Source organism: Zingiber officinale, chromosome 8A (genome assembly GCF_018446385.1).
Source record: "Zingiber officinale cultivar Zhangliang chromosome 8A, Zo_v1.1, whole genome shotgun sequence".
NCBI classification, from domain to species: domain Eukaryota; kingdom Viridiplantae; phylum Streptophyta; class Magnoliopsida; order Zingiberales; family Zingiberaceae; genus Zingiber; species Zingiber officinale.
The window spans coordinates 7,996,555-8,021,653 of NC_056000.1; the positions used below are offsets into that span (position 1 = coordinate 7,996,555).

Below are 25,099 nucleotides of genomic sequence, written 5' to 3' on the forward strand. Positions count from 1 at the left end.
ATCAATCAGGTCAATTCATCGGATCTATATAGGTGTTCTGGTTGAACTGATCCGACCCTTACGAGGAGGGAGTTGTTGTGGGGACGCAACTTCGGGTCGCGAAAGGTCCAGCAGCCACTCCTGCGGTCGACCCATGCATACCCATCTATGGTTCGCACCCGGACTAATACGGTGACACGAGGGTGGTTCGTGGGCCCCGCGTAATTTTATGCGAGACACTCGACCATCTACTTGGCCAATTTATGTTTCGGTCTCGTCGTCGGAAGTCTCTTCCTCTCTTCTTACCCCTCTCCTTTCCCTCCTTCGCTCCTCCTCCTCCTCAATTCCCTCCTCCTCCGTTGATCCTCCGTCCTGGGCCGGATCTTCCCTGCCACAGCAGCGACCGGCCACTCATGACTATGATGACGCCGCCCCCTCTCGACGTACGCTTCTTCCAACACTTGCCTCCGCTCATTCACCTAGTTGTTGATTCTTTACTTCGAGATGGGTCGTACTTTCGAATTGGCGATCTCGCCCTCTCCAGCGTGGCTCGCATGAGTTCTAGGGTTGGGAGAGCGGGGCGCTACTTGCCCCGTGAATCGGGTCAAATTGGGATGCCTATTGACCCACTTCTTGTGTCTACTGGGGAGCCTTTTTTGATCGAGGCGTGGCCGTTTTTGATGGATCTGAGCTCTGATTTGTATGCCTCGGTTTTTGCAGCAGCAAGAGGACGAGGAGATACTGGTTCCACATCAGGAGTTCACGGCGGGACCCCAGCCGATGGAAGGTGACTGCTGTTGTTTTTTAGTTGATGTTTTTGATTTCAAGATAGCTGTTGCCTGTTGCACGTTTCTGTTGATTGGAGAATGAAATTACTTTCTCTGCTTCGTATTGCGTCTAGCCTACTGAATTTAGGTTTTTGATTTTTATGTGTTTTTTTTTCTAACTCGCATTCGTTATCGTTATAGTTATATCATCCGAGCCAGCACCTGAGAATCATCAGTTGGAGGATCCTCCTACGTTCAAATATAGGTGGTCAATTGAGAACTTCTCTAGGTCGAACACCAAGAAGCTCTACTCTGACATTTTTTTTGTCGGGGGATACAAGTGGTAAGCTGATACATTTAGTGCACACTGCGTCTCTGTTCTCTAGGTGTGCACGATCTGTCTTAGTCAGTGAAAAATAATTGAGGGGTTTGAAGATTCATGCTTGATTTTGCTGTCACAGGCGAGTGTTGATTTTTCCCAAGGGAAATAATGTTGACCACCTGTCTATATACCTTGATGTTGCTGATTCAGCTACCTTACCATATGGCTGGAATAGATATGCACAGTTCGCGCTTGCAGTTGTCAATCAAATTCATGGGAAGTACACAATAAGAAAAGGTATCTCATCTCTTTTTCATGTTTGGTCATTTTTATGCATCAATTTTGTTGCAAAGAGGCAGGCACGAGAGTCTGATATGGTGTGGAATCAAGTGCACAACTTGAAACAAAAGTTATAGAAAACAACTGTCAAAGATAACATGATCCAGAGATTGAAGTATTCTGATAGTTGTGACACATCAATTATTAGTTTCATTTGAATAATTAAGAAAACAACTGTTAAAGATAACATGATGCAAAGATCAAAATATTCTGATAATGTGATAATTCAGAAGTTAGTTTCATTTGTAAGATCAAGTCATACAGTCATACTATTTAATTTTTTGATATTTAAATATTGCAAATAGTTTGATAGATGTTAAAGTTGTACATAATACAGAGTCCTGAATTGTCTTGTTGGTAAGCGGAAAGGTTGATATCCTCAATGTTTGTTTAACTATGTGTTTGACAATATTTCACCACATTTTGAATTCAGAAACAAACTGCCTACTAGAAATATTCTCTCCCTCATATCTATTGTCATATCAAAGGTTGTTAAATTGGGATTCATGTCGTAAATCATTTTTGTGAATTGTCAAATTGGGAATCACACCAAATTGTGAATCACAAGATTCAAATAAAAAAATTATAAAATAAGTTAAAATTCATATAGTTTTGATTGCTTTGGTATCTCATTTAGCAGGATAATACAATGGATGGAATAAGTTGATTTTCATTAATCTAGATGACAATATATAAATTATTGTTTATTTCATTAGGAAACCTTATGATCAAATGTTGGACCGTAAATGAACCAAGTGTTCGTGAACAAGCTTAGTGTTCGGCTTGGTAATAGCTTGTTTATGTTCATTCAATATACACAAGATTAATTAAATAAACAAGCTTGAATAGCTCGTTAAACTAAACAAACAAGCTTGACACATATGTGTTCAACTCGTTAATATTCGTGAACAACGTTCGTGAACAATGTACATGAACCATATTCATTAATAAAACTCTTTTTGCTAAATAAACAATAAAATAAAATAAATAAGCTTGAATTATCAATCTCAATAATCAATCAAACAACTAAAAGTTTCAAACAATTAAACAAGTTTGAATTGAGAGCTCGATAATATCTAAACGAACCAAGCTTAAGTCAAGCTCGAACCAAACTCAAGCCAAGTTTGAATTGAGAGCTCGATAACATCTAAACGAACCAAGCTCAAGCCAAGCTTCAAACAAGCTCAAGCTCATAAAAAATAAACTAAGCCAAGCTTGAACAATCATTTCAAAAGCTTGGTTCATTTTAAGCTCGGCTTGGTTTAGTTACCTTATCAAACAAGCTTAAACACCCTAAAGCTTGGCTCGGCTCGGCTCGGCTCGGCTCGTTTACAACCCTAGTCAAATGCATTTGATATAGAAAAAATTAGTATTATTAAATTGAAGACAAATTGGAAATGCAATGACTTTTAAGTCACTACACTTTTTTCTTCTATGTCATCTTTGACTTCAAGATTCTACTTTGTTGGAGCTTTATGCTTCTATCATATAATATAAAATCTGTTGTCACTTTATTGTTTTATAATAAATTAAGTTTAATTTCTAGTTTATTGTGTTCAATTTATTTCTTAATGAATTACATTTACTTTTAGTTGGTTAGATTAAACTTTTGATGACTTCTAGAATTGTATAAAATAAGAATTATTTTGGATTATATGCAACCAAACAAATAATTCTTTTAGTTTTCCAATTCATATATAAGAACCATATCAATTTGTATGTGAATCCTAACGTATTGTTAAGATATGAATCAGAAATCATATGATTCTAACTACTATGGTAATATCTGCTGAAGTCTCTTCAGATTTCTGACATTTATTCTAGAATGGATGGTTGTCTCAGTCTTTTTTTTCTATCTGGGAGTGTGTGACCTGAGTGGTTGTTTGCCCACTAAGTGTCATTGCAAATGTTTTTTTTAGTATGCCTAGAATGATAAAAATAATCTTTAAGAGAATGTTATTAAGAATTATGTTTTAACTTTTCTGAATAAAAATGGCTGTTATCCCTTTGGTCTAACAAAATTGAGAATTGTGGATAAGGTTGATCCAAGGATATTCTTTTCTTTTTGTGGAATAGGTTGATAATGGTTACTGCTTGAAATATCCAATTTTTTAAACTAAACTGTTGTTACTAAACTATTCTATCTGTAGTTAAGAAGATCCTCGGATGTTTTTTTTTTTTAATTTATTTTTGATAAATAAAAAATAAGAAATGAGAGCATTAGAGAGAAAGTCGGAGTTGCATTTATTAAGGGGAAACTCCGGGAGACACGTTTAAGATGGTACATGCATGTACTTAGCGACCAATAAATGCTCCAGTTAGGCGATGTGAAACTATGACAAACACACATATCAAACGAGGAAGAGGAAGATAAAACAAAAGACTTGGTTAACAACTGTAAAATAAAATAAAATTTATTTAAGTATAGATGATGATATAGTAGGAGATAGAGCTACGTAAAAGGATTTATATACCCGACCCCACCTAGTGGAATAAGACTTGGTGGTTGTTATTGCTGTTGTTGTTGCTGTTGTTATTTTTGATAATGCGACAACATTAAGGGCTTTCTATGGATGACCATACTTTTCTTTTTGATAGAAATAGTGTGGAGATTTCTAGAATGTTCGTCTAAGTTTTCGGAATGCTTCTCACATACATATTCATTTTGACATTTGTATCTTTTGAGTTTCAAATGTTGATACAACTACGACTTCTGTCCGCTTCAGTTATAAATATCTTTCAGTATTTTGACGCTGACCTTCTTTTTTTTTTTTTTTTTTTTTTTTTTTTTACTATTTGCAGATACGCAACATCAATTTAATGGACGAGAAAGTGACTGGGGTTTTACTTCATTTATGTCCCTAAGTGAGCTCTATGATCCAAGTAGAGGATATCTTGTTAACGATTCATGTGTAATCGAAGCTGAAGTTACTGTCCGTAAGGTTGTAGATTACTGGAGTTATGACTCGAAAAAGGAAACAGGTTATGTTGGCCTTAAGAACCAAGGAGCTACTTGTTACATGAACTCTCTTTTACAGACTCTGTATCACATTCCATACTTCAGAAAGGTAGGTCTGAATGTTCATTTAGTTCTATTATCGATATTCTTAGTGAATGATCCTAAATCTTATTTCCAGGCTGTTTATCATATGCCAACTACAGAGAATGATATTCCCTCTGGGAGCATTCCCCTGGCTCTGCAGAGTCTTTTTTATAAACTTCAATATAGTGACAACAGTGTTGCTACAAAGGAATTGACGAAATCTTTTGGTTGGGACACATATGATTCTTTTATGCAACATGATGTCCAAGAACTCAACAGAGTTCTATGTGAAAAACTGGAAGATAAGATGAAGGTTTGAAAATTGCAAAAGATTTACATTGACATTGGTCTATTTCATTCATTAAATTTGTTGTACTTTAAATATTGACACAGGGTACTGTGGTTGAGGGCACAATTCAGCATTTGTTTGAAGGACATCACATGAACTATATTGAATGCATTAATGTGGACTACAAATCTACTAGAAAAGAGTCCTTCTATGGTATGTATGACTTTTGCAACTTTTGGATATATTTTTATTTAATTACTTGGTTGTATTTTATATAGATCTGCAGCTAGATGTAAAGGGTTGCCGTGATGTTTATGCTTCATTTGATAAGTATGTTGAGGTAGAGCAGCTTGATGGGGATAATAAATATCAAGCAGAAAACCATGGGTTACAGGTATGTTGAACTTAAATGCTGATCTTTTTTATGGATCTTTTTGCCCATGGTTAATTTAAATCAAGCCTGTATCTGCATGGAGAAGTAATTGCTCGTTCACTTTTCATTTTCCTGCTTTATGATCAGGTTAAGTGTTGTAACATTTGCTTACCATCTTGGCATTTTCTTTGTAGTGGTTTATGTAGTTATGATCTCAATTTTTGCACCTGATATGTTAGTCTATGATGTTGAAATACATGTATCAGCTACTGCTGCATAATTCTCATTAGAGCTGTAAATGATAGTGCATAAGACATAATGCTGGCTTCACTGATTATTTGCTTGTTTTCTTCTTATGGATGTTTGTCTGATGGATTTTCTTTGCTTGTTAGCAATGAGTGCTTGATATTTGTTAAGAATCTAAAAAAACTAAATTTGGAACTTAAGGGATCTAGATGGATGTAACATATTGTCCTCTGCATTTAGAAAATGGAACCATTAACACTTGTACATTCTTTTTATGACGATACCTTATTTATTTATTTTTTATTTATTTATAATTGTGTGGTTCTATTAGATTCAGGATTTACTTTCACCTCTATAATTATGTTCTCTCAGGATGCTAAGAAAGGTGTTCTGTTCATTGATTTCCCACCAGTTTTGCAACTCCAACTCAAGCGATTTGAATATGATTTCATGCGAGATACAATGGTGAAGGTCAGTGAGCTGTTGACACTATGGCTCATTCATGCAGGTTTTTTTATGTGTAGCTTATTATAGCTTTTCTAGTTCTCCTTCAGTTCCTAAAAATTTATCAGTAACATGATGAAAAAGTCTCTCTTATCTAAGATTTGGAACTTGGGAGGCGTTGGCTGGCTAGCAGAGCATCAAGTGTTGGAATTTTTAAAAATTTATTTTGATTGCAAAATGAATATTTGCGATGTTGACTGAAATATCATCTCTGACTAGATCATAGATGATAATTTTGCTTAGGGTCATGAAATGAGATAACACCACAACAATGGTCTTGAAAGAGAGGTTTATAAACCATATTCTAAGGCATCAATGAGTCCCTACATAAATTTGATGTTTCACTTTTATTCTTCCACTTCTTTGTTATATTTGCACAACTATTTCAGTTGTTAAATAGTATTCAGATGTTTTGTAAATCATTCCTCTCATTCCAGTTTGTTTATATTCCTTTGGTCACGTATGTGGGACATTGGCTCTATGGGAACATAGACAACAAGATTGTATCATCTACTTAATGTGACCCAGTAAGTTAATAAAAGTAAATCTCTATTTCCATCTCGAAGCTTGGCACACACTCTTGGTGTTTAGCTCAGTTTTTGGGTTTAATACTCTGAAATATTCAAGGGTGATAAACTTTATCTCCTTCAAAAGGGAGATGATCTAGCTTCAGATACATCTATTAGTATGGTTTCATTCAGTGATTGATTCATTCTAGCCATTATTCTTCAATATCACATCTTTGTCCTTGACAATTATAGGATACATTCTATCACAGCATAATTGAGTCAATAACACATTTACTTAAGTTGATATCATCAACATGATTCATATTTTGATTCACACTTTGGGCTTGAAATACTATAGTAAAATGGATTAATACATATATTGATCCACTTTGAGCTTGAAGAACTAATTAAATGACTTCATATAGTATGTATAGTTTTTTTCTCCCTATATTTGTAATTAATCATCCATTGGAATGCAGATAAATGATCGGTATGAGTTTCCTCTTCAGTTGGACCTTGATAGAGATAATGGTAGATATCTTTCTCCTGATGCAGACAGGAGGGTTTGTAACCTCTATACTCTTCACAGGTAATTTTCTCATTTTTAAAAGGGTACTAAATCTAAGAAATGACAGCTTCTGCACCTAAGAGACAGTTGGAGCAAAAATTACTAGGTTTGAAGGATTATGAAATACTAATCTGATAAAATTCAAAATGACAATATCATTAAAATTGTTTCCGATAGATAGAAGTCTGTTGAAATTGCAATCAATGCTTGTTTAAAGATTAAAATATTTGAGTGGTCAAATCATTATGAATTTTTCCATATAAGTAATTGAAGGGTCATCTAATTAACTATCTGTCATTCTGTACCACAATATAATTTTCAGTTATTCATTGCCAAAAGAAACTGTCCCAAAGAGGCATATAGTTTAAGTGTTAAATTCACAACATATTTGGATAATTGTTTTGCAAGAATATTGATCCCTTTTGTCATCAAATTCATCACGAGTATGCATCTCAACTATGTAAATCTCAAAGTTGATTATTAACTATGCAAGACAAATATGTATTTTCCTATCATAGTGGGAAAAAGATACTTTTGATTTGTATTTAGTTATTTAAATTGCTCATTAGACTCTTGAACATGTATATATAAAACAAATAATGATCCTACATTATACCAATGAAATTAAGAGACCGAATTCATAGTTTATATATTTGGATTTCATGAACGTTCTATCATGAATTGGAAAAATTCATCAGCCAATTAAGTAAATTAATCATCTCATGCTGGAGAATGATGCTGCACTTTAAATCCAAATTGACTTTGTTATCTTAATTCTAATTAGGACTATTGTTATCATACTAAATTATGAATGGTTCTAAAGAAATAAAGGAAAACTAAAGGATGACATACAAAGATGGGTCATAGTTAATAATTTAATACAACTTGGTCTTGGTGACTAGCAAAACTCAGTGTGGTTGTTGCTGCAAGTTTATAATATAGCCTCAGCATCCAAACTGGGAGGGTAAAATTAGTTAAAAGAATTTGAGCTTGCAGCAGCATTGATGTCTTATAAGATATAACTACTCTCATAAATGTAAGTGGGGCAATCTAATAAATGCCTGTTTAAAGTTGAAAAACTGTTACCATAATTGCCTAATGAATTATTGGATCATTGGCTTAGTTGTCTTTCTCTGTAAATGTCTAATATGAAATAATTAGTATTAGCTGATTTCCAATGATTTATTATTTGTTTCTTCTCTTGGCTTGCAGCATTCTTGTTCACAGTGGTGGGGTGCATGGCGGACATTATTATGCTTTCATACGACCAACTCTATCAGATCAGTGGTATTTAACCTTATACCTGTACCTTATAGAGTATACACTATTGTTAGGTATATGTAATGAAAATATGAATTAACCCTTAAGCAGCCATAGGTTACCAAATATACTCCAGACTAGATACTACTAAATGTTTATGGTTGCAAACAATACCAAATGTCATTCATTATACTAGTTGCACAGAGTCGGATGATTCGATTGAGAATTGAGATATGAATTAATCACATTTATATTTTGAATCCTTCACTATGAGATGTTGTCAGCCTCTTAGTTATGGACTTCATTTGGCCATTTCTAAAGGTGTATTTCATATTGTCTTAACCATAATACTATTTGAATTTTCTTCTTTTGCTTCACCGTGATTAAATGTATGAGGCAGTGAGTTCTTGTTATTTGATAATATCAGTGTTGTAAATGACAGTAGACGATAGCGGGATAGTCAGTGACCGCCCAATGCCTAAGCTGTTGAATTTTTTTTACTATTTTTTATACATATATTATAAATAATCATTATTCTTTATAATATTTATTTTTAATAAAATATATTAATTAAAAATTAAAATTTTAATCTAAATATTAAAAAATTATATATATATATATATATATATATATAATGGGATAATTTTATTAGGCTTTAATTAAGTCTATTTAAATTATCCCAATTATAATTATGAGTTGATTAAAATTATTAACCTAAAGTTATTTAATTAAACCCTAACTTACAACTATACCCTGTTCGAGCACGATGAGTCCAGATGCATCACACCAGGCGACGTTTTCGGAAACGGCGACGGCGACAGCGGTTCCAGTTGCGGTGGTGGCGGAAGGAGGTGAGTTACCACCTAAAGCACCACCTCAGGCAAAGGCGGTGCAGTTGATGCTCGCCTCCTACCTAAGCGGCAGTCTCGACTACCATTTAGAACACTGAGTGTGATGGTTATTTATTGTACTTCGCTTTTGTTCCCAGTTGATCAGTATTGCTAACAAGACGAAAGCCTTCAATGTTATGATTACATGCTATGTTAAGCTTTTCGTTTGCAACTATTATTTGATAAGCTTATGAGCAATGCTTTATTTAGTTAATTAGTCTTACCTAACTGTAGAAAGTTAATTGTTTCTTTTCTGAATTGACTATTCACTGTGAAGTTTCTAGAATGAATTATGTTGCATTTTGAAATTTAGTGGAGTCACTTTTTTCATCGATGCTTAAATTAGAGTTCATGTTCTCTTAACTAAACTATATGGGCAAGCTACATAGTATTAGTTAGTGTTTTTATAAACTATGTGAAGTTAAGCTAAATTTCATCACAGGTATAAGTTTGATGATGAGAGGGTAACTAAGGAAGATGCAAAAAGGGCACTGGAGGAGCAGTATGGTGGTGAAGAGGAGGTTTGAAAAATAACCACAATCTTGTTTAATGCTAATGTCTCTTATTGCAACCCTTCTTATGCTGCTTCTGCCTTTTACCATTTTGTCTTGAAGTTACCCCAGACAAATCCTGGCTTCAACAATACTCCATTTAAATTTACTAAATATTCAAATGCTTATATGCTTGTGTACATTCGTGAAAGTGATAAGGAGAAAATTATGTGTAATGCGGATGAGAAAGACATTGCTGAGCATCTCAGAGTAAGTTGATGAGATTTGTTAGTTATATAGTAGTCAAATATCTTTCTGGTATTCACAGATTAATACCCACAGGTTAGACTAAAGAAAGAACAAGAAGAGAAGGAGCACAAGAAGAAAGAGAAAGCTGAGGCCCACCTTTACACTATCATAAAGGTTTGATGTAGGGTTCCAGTGTACTGAGATATCTTCTGTTATTTTTCCTGCATTATAAGTCTTTTTTTTCCGTAACCCATGTAGGTGGCTCGGAATGAGGATTTGACAGAACAAATTGGAAGGGAAATATTTTTTGATCTTGTAGACCACGACAAAGTTCGGAGCTTTCGCATCCAAAAACAATTGCCATTCAACCATTTTAAGGTAAAAAGGTGATCAAGCTAGTTGATCAAATGGAAGAAACCAATAGGTTTTCACAAGATCATGACATACACATAATTATATATTATTTTAACAGGCTTATTTTATTATAAGTTTTAAGCTGTGTTATTACAATATGAAATATTTCATCTCGTCCTATCTTTAATAATAATTAAAGCAATGAGTATTTTTCAATACTTTTATGTGAAACTATAGTTTTGACCAGCTTTTCAAATTTCAGTCTATGCCCATAAGTCATTGGTGAATTTTTTTTGTTTCACATGCCAACCAACATGCAAGGTTGGAAACCCTAAGTGCGCAAGCAGTTCCTTCATTGGAAGCTCATCCTTCATCTGTGTGTTCGTACGCATTGAGCCACAAGCTCATCCAGTGTCTACAAGTGAGCTGCAAGCTCATCCTTTACCTACAAGCAAGCTGCAAGCTCATCCTTCTCATGTTCATCCTTTGCCCAAGCTAATGTCGCCGCAGTCCTTGTTTTGTAGGCCAGGACCTATGAATGACAAAATGACTTTGGGCATCATTTTTTTTTCTTGTAATTGATCCGACATTGAGACTTCAATCACATTGACAGAATAATGGAATGACTTTGACTTCAACTTGAGTGAACTGAGGGACGATTTTGACTTCTCCGACATCATTCATGGACTGGTAGAAAAAAGTGATCGGCTAGAAAAAAAATTATTAAAGGCACTCGCTTGGCTGCGCCTAGGCGCAAGTCACGGCTAGGCAATGTGCACCTTAAGCATGCTCCTTGTGAGAGGAGGAAGAAATCAGTCTTGAGGAAACAGATGAAGATTCAGCTATACAAATCCGAAACATCTGGTGATGATGATATGATATGATTGAGGAAGATGATGAAGATTTTGATTATTTAGATATTTGAAGTTTTTAAAAAAAATTATGTGCATAATGTGTTTATTTGTTAGTGAATTTTATATTTACATTATTGTTTAATATTTTATAGATTATAGTTTTGTTAGTGAAATATTTTGGCAGAAATTCCCTATATATGTTTAAATTGTAAAAATTTATACCCAAAGCATCTTTAAGGCACACTCCTCACTTTGCGTAGTGCGCCTCGGGCCTCATAACACCTATGCGATTTTGGATGCCTCATGCCTTAAATAACTATATGGTCTTATCCCTCCTCTTCTCCCCTTTACTCCTCACCACCTTCATTTTCTCCTCTTTCTTCTTCTCATTAGTGCCTTTGAAATTGTGTGTCATCTTACCCTGGTATGGCATGACATTGTGTTGTTCTGGCTGGGGACCAATTCTTAGCACAAAATGAGATTTCAAATATTGGTTCTCCCAATCCAAAGTAGTTACCTTTAAATAATGATGATGATATGAATTATAGTTCTGTTTAGAAGAAGTTTCAAATGTTAGGGATTGAAAATACAAAATAGCTATTCTATTTTGTATGGAGGAAAAGACAGGAGCAATACAAATTAGTAATATTCATTGATCATCTTAACAAATGATATAGATGCACTATACTAGAAGTGGATTCAATTTTTGATTTTTTTTGGTTTGGTTCACCTTGTAGAATTCTCACATTCATATGCATTGTCAGATCAGCCATATGCATGACAGTTACTTGACTTAGATCCTACAATTCTTTTTTGAACACCTTTAATATAGGTTTAACTGACCCAGGTTCTGCATTATACATTATCTCCCTATATCATTGTATTGCTTCTTTATTGGCCTGCAAATTTAATCTATGCATAAACAATTTCATTGGCAGGAGGAGGTGGCTATAGAATTTGGCATTCCAGTGCAGTTTCAACGGTTCTGGTTGTGGGCCAAGCGGCAAAACCACACATATCGACCCAATCGGCCTTTATTGCCTCAGGAAGAAGCTCAGTCCGTAAGTATAGTATAGTTCTGTCCACTTTTGTTTCAAAATGTTCTCTGTAAAACATGGAACTAAAAGTTAACTGTTTATTATGCAATTTTTATCAAGATATTGCACCTATGTTAGACTGCCTTATTGTTCCTCGGCCAAGTGAACATGAAAATCAATGTACCTATTTTCTTGTGCTTTGTTGAGATTTTCTTAAACAGGGATCTCCTCCTTAGTATCTTGGTGTTTTGGATTGGAATGGGTTTTGTTGGGCTTTCACATGTATTTCAGCCCTTGATGGACCAAGGGATCTATTGGAGCTATTTTTACGATATTCTATAATGTCTAATATCATAAGTGGGTGTCCTTCGCAGTGACTAGTTAATTTGAGATGGAATTTATTCACTCAACCTCAACATGATACCTGAGTCTGTCCTTCACCTCTAATGATGTGGAGATTGAGGGATTATGGAGAGAGCAAAGAACTCCTCCCTTTAGTATTGCATTGGTAAGTGAGATCATCTTGGTGTTGCTCAACTATTAAAGGAACTTCACCTAAATGCCTTGCCATTTGGGTTGTGAATTGCAAAAAAAACAAAGAGTGAATGCCAAGGAGTTTGAGTAGCCTCATCCAGACCTGAAGTACTTGCCGAACATGAGTGAATGTCGGTACATAGTTTAGTGATATTGAAGTCGAAACCTTCGATTTGCTTTTATAATTCTTCATCCAACTCCAGATTGTATATTCTATCTTTTTGATAGATTTTGTGCCCCCATAAATTGTTCCAATTTTTTAAAAACATTTGTTCATGTCATCTTCATTGAAGTGATTTTTTTCATGTACTTCCATGTGGTCCTTTTGTGTACAAATTAATATTGATTGATACTATTTTCTGTTTATTGCATATATATCATGGATGATCCCTAGTGTCAAACTGTTGCTTGTCTTATTTCTATAAACATGTATAGGTTGGAGAGCTTAGGGAGGTTTCAAATAAGGCACATAATGCTGAATTGAAGCTTTTCTTGGAAGTAGAGCTTGGACTGGTAAATCCATTTTTCAGTTTTGTGCAACCCACTCATATTGGGTTGTTTCCTTTTGACATTCTGTATTTTGTACTCATAATCTATAATAAAGGTGAAGATATTTTCCAGCAAAAGCTTCATGTTCTTTTCATATTGCCTGACGCAATTTTTTTATCAATTGTGGCGACCTAGGATCTTCACCCTCTTCCTCCACCACTAAAAACAAAGGAGGACATACTACTTTTCTTCAAGCTCTATGACCCTGAAAAAAAAGATCTGAGGTATGCTTTATTCCTTCTCAATTATTTTGATTACGAGTTTACCTTATTTCTTCTGAAAGAGTAGTTTAGTGCAAAAAATTCCTGCCAATGTGAAATTCAGGAGTTTTTATTGTTTACATAGGCGGCTATCCTTTGCTATCAAAGTAGTTTCTGATCGGAAATCCTCAAAAATATATAATGGAAGAGAATCTTATTATGGGCCAATATTCTCTTAATGTTTTATTTATTCTTCTTTTGTGTTTGTAGATTTGTAGGAAGGCTGTTTGTGAAGGCTCTTGGGAAACCAATTGACATACTCTCAAAATTGATTGAAATGGCTGAATTTTCTGCAAATGAAGAAATTGAACTTTATGAGGTGTGGTTTACGTGCAATGGAGGCAATGGATTCCTTCATCTCTTTAACTTGGGTTTACAAATATGTTCTTCATAGCTAGGGATAAAGAATCAATGCAGAGTACACTCCTAATACTAAAGACAAATATTAAGTTGGAATTACATGATCTTTGAAGTTCTAGTCATGTGTTAAACTGATCATTATTTAAATATTCTGTGCAACATCAATTTGACCTCATCTTTTGTTAAAGCATGATTTTTATTAGCAAAATAATAAAAGAAATGATGAATTGTAAATTCTTTTCACAAGCTAGCTGCCATTTAAAGGTTTTCAAAATTTTCATTATGCTTAATATTTCAGTTTCCAAGGTTTTTCATGTTATTAGAAGGTGGGAGCTGGCCAAACTAATTGTTGACAAGAGAAGGAACTTGTTTCTTTTTAGCTGTTGATTACAGTTCGGACAAAGAAAGTTTGATATTATTTCAATAAATAATCCAAGTTGATATCCTAGTTCCAGTTTAGAACTGTCCCAGAAGTAGCTTATTGAAAGATATCCTTTTCACTTGTGTTAAGACTCTCATATAGATGTCTTATTGTATTAATTAAACAGAGGAATCTAACTTCTTGTTAACAAAGTATCTTGATAATCTACTTACATGTCTTATGTTAATACCAGATAAGGATCTAATTTCGCTCTGCTACAATGTATAGGAAATAAAGTTCGAATCAAATGTTATGTGTGAACGCATTGATAAGAAGATTTCTTTCAAATCAAGCCAGGTATCTATATAGATACATAGTTCTTTTACATTTCTCCTGTAATTCCACTTCTTCACTTAACTTGTTCATTGAATGTAGCTTGAAGACGGAGATATCATTTGTTATCAAAGAGCTTTAACATCAGCAAATAGAGATGAGTTTCAGTATCCTGATGTTCCCTCTTTCTTGGAATATGTTCGTAACCGCCAGGTCTGTCTTCCTCAACTTGAGTAAATGCCATTCCTAGAATGCTTCATCATGTAATTCCATCTGGAGACTTGTAGCCTTTTCCAATGGAGTTATCTGGAAAACCCTAAGAAGACAAATTTATTGAATAATGGCAGCCTTTTATACATGTGATCCAGAAGTTTTATTAGATACTGAAGTCAAGGTTTCAAAAACTGTCTGTACCATGTAGCTGGCGTTCAGTAAGGTACTGGTAGTATCTGTATGCCATACTAAATTGACTTACTATTTGTCACCCTTGAGAGTGGAGCAAGACACCATATGAACCTTACCATGCGAGATTATTGAGCTTCTATACAGCTGCAAGTCCTCTGTCAATTGTGGTGCAATTGTGTTCTGTCAGTTGGTTCAACCTCCTACTTTCACAATGGAATGGTCTAATGCTAAAGGAAAGAATATCTTTGAAATCTTCCTTGGTTGGCAGCTAGGTAGGTATGCACTGAAATAAATATTTTAAGTCAATACATAGGGCAGCTTAGGATTTTAAGTAAATTTTGTTTGGTTAGATTGGTTCAAATGAACCAAATAAGATTTTTAATTGCACATCAACTTAGACTGTATATCATCTATGTGTTTCGCTGAAAGTCTGACTAGGTGGCTGTAATGCTTACCCAGACAGATACTTTTCAAAACCATGGCTGAAGTTCAAGGGGGAATGTTTTCTAGAGGAAACTTTGTGATGGGAAGAATCAAACTTGAGATGCATCCTGCAGATTCTTTACTTCTTACAAATTTTGTAAATCTGAAAATTAAGGGTGTAGCATTTCTTTTATTTTTTTTCCTTTTCCCTCTAATTTTCTCATAGTCTTAAGAAGAATCTACTTATATTTAACTACTCCAATTTGATGCTTCTAGAAAGATTGTAAGCATGCGAAACATTCAAATCGAACTACTATGTTTCACTTGTACTTGGTGGTGCAATCAAAAGTTTTAATCCATGAGTCACTTTGTTTAGTCAGATTTCCTGATTAAAGAAAATGAAGGTCAAGTTTCCCATATTTAGTTCTTTAAATTGGACGGAATGGAAGAGAGAAGAAAAGAGATGGCAGAAACTACAGTCATGTACTTGGAAGAAAAATGAGGAAAACAAGGGTGGAAAGCTGTACAATTTTTTCTATGAAAATCTTTCCATCTAAATTTCAAAGAGAGAATGTGATGGTCAAATGCTCACTTGGTGTGAGTTTGGCTAACTCTTGGTCGCCAGTTTGATTAGATTTCATTTTCTAAATTCCACATTGTTTTCTTCCCTACCTGCTGTTTGAGAGGCTTGTACTCAAGGCTTGCATAATTTTTGGTTATAGGTTGTTCATTTTCGATCCTTGGAGAAGCCAAAGGAGGAAGATTTTTCCTTGGAACTGTAAGTTTTGAGAAAAATATTCTCTTTAACACTTATCTGGCTAAGTTATTTTACTAACCTTTTTTCTCATATGATATCGGTTCAGATCTAAACTCTTTGCGTATGATGATGTTGTTGAAAGAGTTGCACGCCATCTTGGTCTAGATGATCCCACAAAAATTCGACTTACATCTCATAACTGCTATTCTCAGCAGCCTAAACCACAACCAATTAAGTACCGTGGTGTGGATCATCTTTCAGACATGCTGGTTCATTATAACCAGGTTTTATTGTTATTTTTTCAATAATTTATCATTTAGAAGCTTATTGTTTATAGTAAATTTAGTGAATTAATGGATGATAGTTTAATTGCCGCAGACATCTGATATATTGTATTATGAGATATTGGATATTCCTCTTCCTGAATTGCAAGGTTTAAAAACTCTAAAAGTAGCATTCCACCATGCTACAAAAGAGGAGGTTGGGTTGATCCTTCTATTCTTTATATTTCCTTGTTTTATGAAATTTTCTTGTAACATAGATGTCTCATTTGTAGGTGGCAATTCACAGCATTCGACTTCCAAAAAATAGCACTGTGGCTGACGTAATCAATGACCTAAAGACTAAGGTAACTTCATTCCTGGTGTACTTTGTTTTTTATTTTAAAATATTCAAGTTTTTACCTTGGGTGTCTAATTGGCCATATTTTGCTGCTTTATCAGTGTTTTACCACTTCTAATGCTTATATCTGTATATTAGGTTGAGCTCTCTCGTCCTGATACTGAACTCAGGTTGCTTGAGGTTTTCTATCACAAAATCTACAAGGTACCCATTTTATCATTATTACTCTTAGGGGAAGAGAAAGAAGCTCATACAGTTAATACTGACTTTCTGTTTGGGATGTGATCCCTAAAAGCCTGATGTCAACTCTGCTACATCTATTAGGTCTTGAGATAAACACTAACGTGCCTGATTGCAATTTAGCGAAAACTTGTATGTGACATGTGCAGTAAAACTGAGGATTTGCTTGTATGAATTCCTAAGGCTCATTTTCAAAGTCAAATTCTATCCTACTGGACATAAGCCAATATTTTCTACGTACACTTAGAATTCCTCTCTTGTCTAACTATTTGCCATTTTAACCTTCATCTTACTTTTTATCCATGCAGATCTTTCCTCCTGGTGAGAAGATTGAGAACATTAATGATCAGTACTGGACTTTGTGTGCAGAGGAGGTGAGTTTGTATTGGGGATATTTTTACATTTATCTGAAATTTATTGTTTACATGCTCTATTGTGTTGTTTCATCTCTGTTAGAAGACCTATCCTTTTCAAGGTAAACTTGTGCGATTTTGTGTCAAATATTGTGATTTAATGGTATCTTATGATCAATTGGGTATTCTCCTTGCAGATTCCAGAAGAAGAGAAAAACCTTGGGCCTCACGATCGCTTGATTCATGTTTACCATTTTAATAGAGATCCTAATCAGAACCAAATGGCGAGTATAATATGTTTGACTTGTGCTATTTTTTGGAGCTTTGAATAAAATAGATGCATTTATCTTTTGGTAATAATTACCATCTGGTGTATTTTATATTCTCTGCCAACAAATTCTGGTGTGATTTCTTTTATCTGTACTGAAACTTTTTCCCATTCTTACTTAATTGCCTTGTGTAGATGTCCACATGCTTTACTCTCTAGCACTGACAGAGACATATTTCCAATTGCTTTATTATATACCTTAAAGGATTGCCCCAAAAACTAGACTAGCTAGCTAATTGCATTATTATACAGATCCATGATTACTTTTTACCTCTCTATTTATCTTGTGAAGACAAACTTCCCTATGAACTTCACATTTTTTTGTTTCTTTGCAGCAAGTTCAGAATTTTGGAGAGCCTTTCTTCTTAGTCATTAAGGAAGGTGAAACTTTAGCCAATGTCAAGATACGCATTCAGAAGAAACTGCAAGTTCCAGATGATGAATTTTCAAAGGTACTTTTCCTGTTACTTTAGTGATTCAGTGCTCGTTTATATTACATCTTCCTTTATTATAAAGATCAGGATTTCGTACCTAGCTGTGTCCCTTATCATGTCTTGCATAAAATTGAAGTATTGCCAAATATACTAGTTTACTTTGTTATTACTGTCTTTGTTTATATTCATTGAATCTGACAAATCTTTTGTTCAATCAGTGGAAGTTTGCTTTTATTTCACTTGGTCGCCCTGAATACCTCCAGGATTCAGATGTAGTATCCAACAGATTTCAGGTATATTTGTTTTTGGTGTTTCTTCTTCTGTTGTCAATCTCTATAGCATATGATTTAATTGGTGCAGAGAAGAGATATTTATGGAGCCTGGGAACAGTTTCTTGGTTTAGAGCATTCAGACACTGCTCCAAAAAGAGCTTACACAACTAATCAGGTAATCTAGCCTTTTCCATTCAAATTCACTATCGGCCTTTCAATTAATTTGTACACTTTCCAACGATTAGGCAAATTCCACTGGATTTTGTTCAGTATTCTTATATATGAAGGCCTATATTCTCATGCAGAACCGTCACACATTTGAGAAGCCGGTGAAAATTTATAATTGAAAAAGTCATCAGGATATGCTCCCATGGCATCCCATGCTGTTAGCTCGCCAATTCATGGATAGGGGAGAATGATCTGCATATTCTTAAGATCAATGCAGAAAAGGTGAGGTAGAGTGAAGAGGCTTTTAACCAAGATATTTTTGGTCCGAGTGTCGTGGCCATTTTGGAGGAAAAACATCAGAGAATTGATGCTTGATCTTGAGTTCTTGTAACGGCTCACCCGCTTTTTATTAAAACTTGATAGGTTTTGCTCGATCAAGCCTTCTCTTAGATTTCTATCTTTGGTTTAGTGTAACTTAGTAGATAAGATTTTGGATTAGGGGGGCACATACAAGGGTATAGTTTGTTATCTTTTCAGCTTTTGCTTTGTGTTTATTTACCTTCCTACCTATGATATACGTTTCACGTATTTATCAATTGGGGTTGTAACATGGGATGGTTTTAGTTGTATTGGTTGTCTTAGTCTATGAAGGCCATGTAAAAGACGTGCTGAAAACTGCTTCGTTGAATGCTCATACACGTATATATTGTTTGCGATGAGAACACATCTCATGCATCTTTTCCTTTTCTAAGTTCATCACCTTTTAATTTTATGTATATTTTGTGGTGACCACCAATTGCAGCGTATCATTTTGTTCCTCGTGCAAATTCAACATCTCTTGGTTTTATGTTGAAGGATTTGTCGCTTTCTACATTGCATTCATCTGGTGATGGTATTTTTGAGTGGTCCGACCATAAGCCAGAGATGTTGAGAATACTGTTAGATCTATTCTGCTTTTCGGGAGGAATATAATGTCAATTCTTATTAACGAATGCAATTGCAAGGGTTATAATAACATCCGTGTTTTTTCTATTCGATAAAATGCACTGCGTAACAAATTATATGCAACGGCATAAAAAACAATTATCTTTCTAACCGTAGAAGAAGAAAAGGAAAATTCAAAACTGATACAAGACAATTACATCGTATAAATTTTATTTTTTTCAAATAATAATAACAAACTCTTCCGTCGCATCATGGATTTTGAGGATCAAATAAACTTTTTTTTTAAAACCCTAATTCTTCTCAAATTAAATCAAATGATATAAACTGAATGTTTTGCTAAGTTCAATTTGAATGAAATACAACTATGAATGTATATATCTACACAATCCAATTATAGGACTATCTTTTTTTATTATTATTATTCTAAATTAATACTGTATATACAACTTATGACAATTAATTATCATAATAATTAATTCGGCCTTACAAAAAATTTTTATCAACTAATAAAATAAATCAAAAAGTACTTATAACAAACAACCTATCAATCCAACATTCTTAAGATCAATCATCAATTAAAAAAATTCATCTATTAATTCATCAAAACTAAAACGTAATCCTTAAATATTTAAGAAACTAAGAAAACAACCACCTACCGCTGCACAACTATTGCCCTAAGCTATAGAACTACTTTTTTTTTTAAAAAAAAAATAATAAATAAACCCAACTAGTTTTGGGATGACCGACCCAGTCTTATAAAATTTTTCCACCAACCATTAAAATAAATCAAAAAATGCTCACGGCGAATAGCCCAAGAACTTGCCATCCTTTCGCTATACGTCAAATTTGAAAAAAAAAAATATTTCTACAAATTTATCATAATTGAAAATCAAACCACAGATATCTAGATAATAATCTTAATATTCTACCACTACACTATAGCCCAGAAATAATAAAACTACTATCTATTTAGTACCTTGAACTACTATCTATTTAACAATGCAGTAAAGATTGATGCGGGAAATATCCCTTGGAAAATACGATGAGCAATATATTTGCTACTTCAAAATTTTTACAAAAACAATGAGCCTCTCTCGTGGAGATGCATACTAGATAGCAAACCCTGTCATATAATAGTTCCTAGATTGATTACCTGAATATAACAATCATAAAGCAACCTGATTCATTGATAATATTTTGGGCGAAACTTCACCAATGACAAATCTACGAGCAAACAGGGTGAACTCTGTAGAATATAGAGTTGTCGATTGTCTCCGCAACAAACTGATTCATCCTCAGAAGAAGTAACAAGTAAGATCTTGCTTTTCGCCCTGCAATAAGAAGTCAGATGGCTTTAGCCAACCATGGCTTATCTCATGGAGATGATCTACAGAATAAGATATGCTCTGGGAGCATCCATGCAAAGAGAGAGAGAAAGAAGGTAGTTTCCTGAGAAATTATATTCAAATTAAGGAACAAATAATTGAATGCTGACCGAGCCCCATTTTTTCAATCTCATCTTGGTTAAACACATCATTGTGCTTATGTTCAGAGAGGAAAGAATTAATCTTGACCACAGCTTCCTGCAACTCCTAGAGAAGTGAAAAGAGCTAAAAGTCAATAAAGAAATCAATGAGTTCCATAATGGGATGCAACATTCTGAAAAAATTATTAACTTTTTGATGTGTCTTGGAAAATACTGAAAGGCATGGTCAGCCAAAAACTAAATGTAGCCAAGGAGTGTCAATGACTTCTCTTCAATTCATTGGAAATGTTCATAAGCATGTTCCTAAAGCAATTGATTTAACAAGAGATATTCACTGTGCTTTCTGAATCCCCTTAACCTTTTTTACAAATGTTTTCAACTTTTAAGTATGCTGCACAGAGATGCACATTAAGATCCTGATTATGTTATTATACACAAAATTCTACATGTTCATTGTGCTTCCAAAATCCTCGTACATAAGATACTGATAATGCTATCACACTGAATGTTACTTCAACTGTTAACTGGAATTCTCTAGGATATAATGTTGGCAATTACCTCCCATGATACCAGACTTTTCATGAAAGCAGGCAGGTCATCATAGTCATCTCTAGATGCACACACTATAGCTTTGGCAATATTTCTGATAACTGGAATTTCATCATTGTATGAATCTGTTTCACATGAAAGAGGTCAGGATGTGCTAATTGAAGAACTACTGCTATCTTAACCATATAAGTCAATACTAGATAAACTCCAGCACCTGAAGCATTCAGGGCTTGTTTTGAATATCCAGGCAAAGTCATCTTGTCAGATATTATGTCATTACAATAACTACAGAAAAACATCAGAAGGCATACAGGAGAAAGATAACAAAAGAAGATAAACATGTAGACAGAAAATCTTGTGAAATTAACCTCATTGTTTCTCCTGAATTTTTTTTCATGGTTGAAAGACCTCTGTCATCTGTGTCATTGCCTGCTAAAATAAAAGTTTAATTTACATAAGATATTCTGTTAGAAATTTTTGAGGTATATTGGATAAGCAGGTCAAAGCAAGAAAGTTACATGCCAATATGACATTTAATGCATATTATATAATTTCTTAATATAAATTCAGAGGTCTTCTAACCTTCTGAAGCTAAAGTTGCCAGACCAGCATCTGAAAGACCAAGATTTTGCAAGGAAATGGAATCCTCAAATCTTATAAATGTATAGGAAAGAATAACTGGTGGTACATGCTTAAAAAGAATATAGATGTTTCACATGTATTCATGAGAGTCAAACTGCCAATTTCATAGACTTCTGAGTTTTTTTTTCCATTATATACATACATAAGATATCAAGTAATATGAGACTAAAAAATAAAAATAATAACTGTAATCCAAGCTTATGTTTGAATATCAAGTGTTTTGGACAACCAACTCAATTTTATGAAACTTTTCCTGCCCACTCCAAGTCAACACCAAATTAAATAAATAAAAAGAAAAGAAAGCTTAAAACTTAAGCTCCCCACCCTCTCCAACTCCCTCAAAATCAACATTGAGCCATGTTAATCCCAACTATTGGGTTAATTCCATGTGGATGTGGATTTTTTTTTTAAAAAAAAAAAAGGCCACAAATATGCTTACCTGCCTTGAAATTTGAAATTTTCAACCCTACCCGTCTTGCCTCTTAACCTAAACTCAATAGACGTTGCAAAATTTTAAATCAATGAGAAGGATCGGGTGGTGCTCAAATAGGGAAACAAATGTATCAAAGGTTATGCATGACTCAAAGTGTCTAACTTGCTGTGAGGAAGCTAACCAAAGAAAGGTTGAAGTTGGGAAGGTTCTTGAACTTAAGGGTCAGACAAACAAGACCATCAACTCATCAAGCAATATGCCCTTCTATGCTAGCCTTTGTGTTGTTGACCACTGGGGAGACAGATCAACTCAAGTAGGGTGACAAAAAGTTCAACGTTACAAAAATTTGGGTCATGACAATTGACAAAGTCCAACACAATAACAGGCAGTTAGGTACAAATAGGTAAATCAAGCCTAGCCAACTAAAGGTTGGGATCTTGATATTTAGGAAAAAGACATGATGCCATAGAGAGGAGAGAATTCATCATACGAGGAATCATCATCACCCTCTATGAGTCTAACTGTCGTACTGTTTATGTTGAATCCTCTTCCTTCATTGTTTGTAATTCTCCCTTGATTTGGGAAGTCCATGAAAATGATTTTGTTAGTGTTGTTTTCTCTGTGTTTATTATCTGTTTCATGCTCCAGGTAAATGGCCTAATTCAATGAATCATTGGTTAGGCCACATGTGTTAACTCTTAAAAGTATATTCTTTGTGCTAAATATTTTGGAAAGCACAAGTCTAACCAATTCAAGGAATTATTAGAGTGATTGCTTAATATGGCTGATTGAGTTAATTTTATTTTTGTAACACTAACAATTTGAAGTGGAAGGGGAGTCTTGGCGCAACGCGCAACGGTAAAGTTGTTGTTTTGTGACCAAAAAATCATAAGTTCAAATCCTGAAAATAGCCTCTTGCAAAAAGTAGAGTAAGGCTGCGTATAATGGATCCTTCCCCGGGACCCAGCATGACGGGAGCTTCGTGCAGCGGACTGCTTTTTTTTTTTTTAACAATTTGAAGTGGGTAGAAATTGTTTTTTTTTTAATTCAGCCAACGAGTTTTTTTCCTCAAAATTTTTCTTATTTATAGGAAGAGCATTTGTGGGTTGCAGATGAATAAATTCTCTTCAACTAAACTCATATCCTGTCTTTACTGTCTAAATAAGAGAGCCATAAATCCTCTTGTTCTCTCTTCCTAACCACGAAGAGGAAAAAAAACATATTTACTCTTCAATTCTTCCAATTTTTTTTCCTATCCAAACAAGCCCATTCATACTAGTGACTACTCTGCTTTCCTATGCTTGGTAAATCTTACCACAACCTACAACTACAAATTATTAAACAAAGTTGACGTACCTGTATAACCAATACAACAAAGTAATAATTAATAACGAAATTTACCGAGTGAAATATTTGAGCAATAATTTGCAAGCTTAAAGAAGGAATCTCCAATCATTGACGACTTTGTTATTCAACCGATTTGCATCGATTTCGTTTATTTCTTGATTGCACGTTACTCTAAAATGAACTGAAATGTAGAACAAAAGGCAGTAACTTAAAGATTATTATCAATAGATCAAACAAAGAATCAACATAAAGAATTCGCAAGAAATCATGGGGAAAGGATACAAGGAATCCTCCTCTAGCCTCTTCCTGCTCGACCGAACAACAGAAACCGAGACAAACTCAAAGGAAGGTTTCTGAAATCCACTCACAGGACTCATAAACTTCGAATCATCCAAAACCTCGTCATCTTCCAACTCTACCTCTGCGCAACAACTCAAATCAAGAAAGCAAAAAATAGAAATAATGATAGTAGGGTTTCACGTCAGTGGCTCACCAGGGACGTATCCTAAACTCTGCATCCTCTCCTCGAGGTCGGCGATGTATCTCTGGTTGTTCTTGAAGACCTCGTTGCAGTGGCCGAGGAGCTCCTCGAAGGAGACCGTGCCGAAGGCCATGGACTCGAGGAGGTCGAAGTCGGCGCTGGCTGAGGAGATCCGTCGATCGACTGATTGCAAGAAGGCGGATGCAGCCGAATCTGGAGAAGGAAGGACCAGATCAAAGAGGGAGTGAGGGGGGAGGTGAAATCCCTTTTCTTCATAACATTACCGAGGGGAATCGGGCGGCGTTGGATGGAGTCGGAGAGGGATTTGGAGGCGGTGTCGACGTGATGACAGAAGGCGGCGAGGGATTGGCAGAAGGCGGAGATGGCGCTCTCCATCTGGGCGTCCACGCTTCTGGTCCAGCAACCGACAACAACGATTGCTTCGACTCAGAACTAAAAAGAACGCCGTGTCGGCGCCAAAGTTTCGGTTTCAAATTGCCAGGCCAGTTTCGCGAAAACGCGGAGGTCCATCCACAAAGTTTTTGCTGATTAGCACATAACACTAAAACTCGTATGAAAAACACCCTTTCGTCAAAATTCATACAAAAGAAGTCCCTTTACAATTTATGGTCAACGATACATACTATCATTGCATTAATATGATTGTTTGGTATAATTGACTTGCCATTTGAAATGAAAAAACAATAAACATAATTGACGATTAGAGATTAATTTTATTTCATA

General features: G+C 34.8%; 2 protein-coding genes across 4 annotated transcripts; one reads left to right on the top strand and one right to left on the bottom strand.

Annotated features, from left to right (window-relative positions):
* Window positions 1–259: 259 nt before the first annotated feature.
* LOC122012226 (ubiquitin C-terminal hydrolase 13-like) lies at window positions 260–19,196 on the top strand. Of its 2 annotated transcripts, none has more exons than XM_042568701.1 (32): window positions 260–422; window positions 703–766; window positions 948–1,089; window positions 1,208–1,365; window positions 4,210–4,475; window positions 4,545–4,763; window positions 4,844–4,952; window positions 5,018–5,133; window positions 5,731–5,829; window positions 6,851–6,960; window positions 8,152–8,226; window positions 9,532–9,610; window positions 9,704–9,850; window positions 9,923–10,003; window positions 10,088–10,207; window positions 11,976–12,098; window positions 13,044–13,121; window positions 13,293–13,381; window positions 13,628–13,736; window positions 14,427–14,495; window positions 14,574–14,684; window positions 16,022–16,077; window positions 16,163–16,340; window positions 16,435–16,536; window positions 16,613–16,684; window positions 16,816–16,881; window positions 17,226–17,291; window positions 17,468–17,554; window positions 17,934–18,050; window positions 18,251–18,325; window positions 18,393–18,479; window positions 18,610–19,196. In XM_042568701.1, the coding sequence occupies exons 1-32, from the start codon at window positions 393–395 to the stop codon at window positions 18,649–18,651; spliced, it is 3,342 nt and encodes a 1,113-aa protein (XP_042424635.1). In that variant the 5' UTR covers window positions 260–392; the 3' UTR covers window positions 18,652–19,196. The 2 variants fall into 2 exon arrangements, with proteins under 2 accessions (XP_042424635.1, XP_042424634.1); XM_042568700.1 differs by having other exon boundaries at window positions 261–422; window positions 700–766.
* Window positions 19,197–20,447: 1,251 nt separating this feature from the next.
* LOC122008209 lies at window positions 20,448–24,931 on the bottom strand. Of its 2 annotated transcripts, none has more exons than XM_042563846.1 (9): window positions 24,640–24,931; window positions 24,368–24,568; window positions 24,157–24,295; window positions 22,035–22,105; window positions 21,821–21,884; window positions 21,667–21,737; window positions 21,462–21,577; window positions 20,913–21,009; window positions 20,448–20,748 (listed from the first exon to the last, which is right to left on the bottom strand). In XM_042563846.1, the coding sequence occupies exons 1-9, from the start codon at window positions 24,749–24,751 to the stop codon at window positions 20,642–20,644; spliced, it is 978 nt and encodes a 325-aa protein (XP_042419780.1). In that variant the 5' UTR covers window positions 24,752–24,931; the 3' UTR covers window positions 20,448–20,641. The 2 variants fall into 2 exon arrangements, with proteins under 2 accessions (XP_042419780.1, XP_042419781.1); XM_042563847.1 differs by having other exon boundaries at window positions 21,821–21,881; window positions 24,640–24,930.
* Between the last annotated feature and the right edge of the window lie 168 nt (window positions 24,932–25,099).

Bases quoted from the DNA above. Each gene is read 5' to 3' on its own strand.
- LOC122012226 (XM_042568700.1), top strand. From the start codon at position 393: ATGACTATGATGACGCCGCCCCCTCTCGAC. The intron at 14,685-16,021 runs GTCTGTCTTCCT...TTTTGGTTATAG, and splicing joins AATATGTTCGTAACCGCCAG to GTTGTTCATTTTCGATCCTT. The intron at 18,326-18,392 runs GTATATTTGTTT...TAATTGGTGCAG, and splicing joins TAGTATCCAACAGATTTCAG to AGAAGAGATATTTATGGAGC.
- LOC122008209 (XM_042563846.1), bottom strand. From the start codon at position 24,751: ATGGAGAGCGCCATCTCCGCCTTCTGCCAATCCCTCGCCGCCTTCTGT. The intron at 24,569-24,639 runs GTAATGTTATGA...TTCCTTCTCCAG, and splicing joins ACGCCGCCCGATTCCCCTCG to ATTCGGCTGCATCCGCCTTC. The intron at 20,749-20,912 runs GTCAGCATTCAA...TTCTTATTGCAG, and splicing joins GATTGAAAAAATGGGGCTCG to GGCGAAAAGCAAGATCTTAC.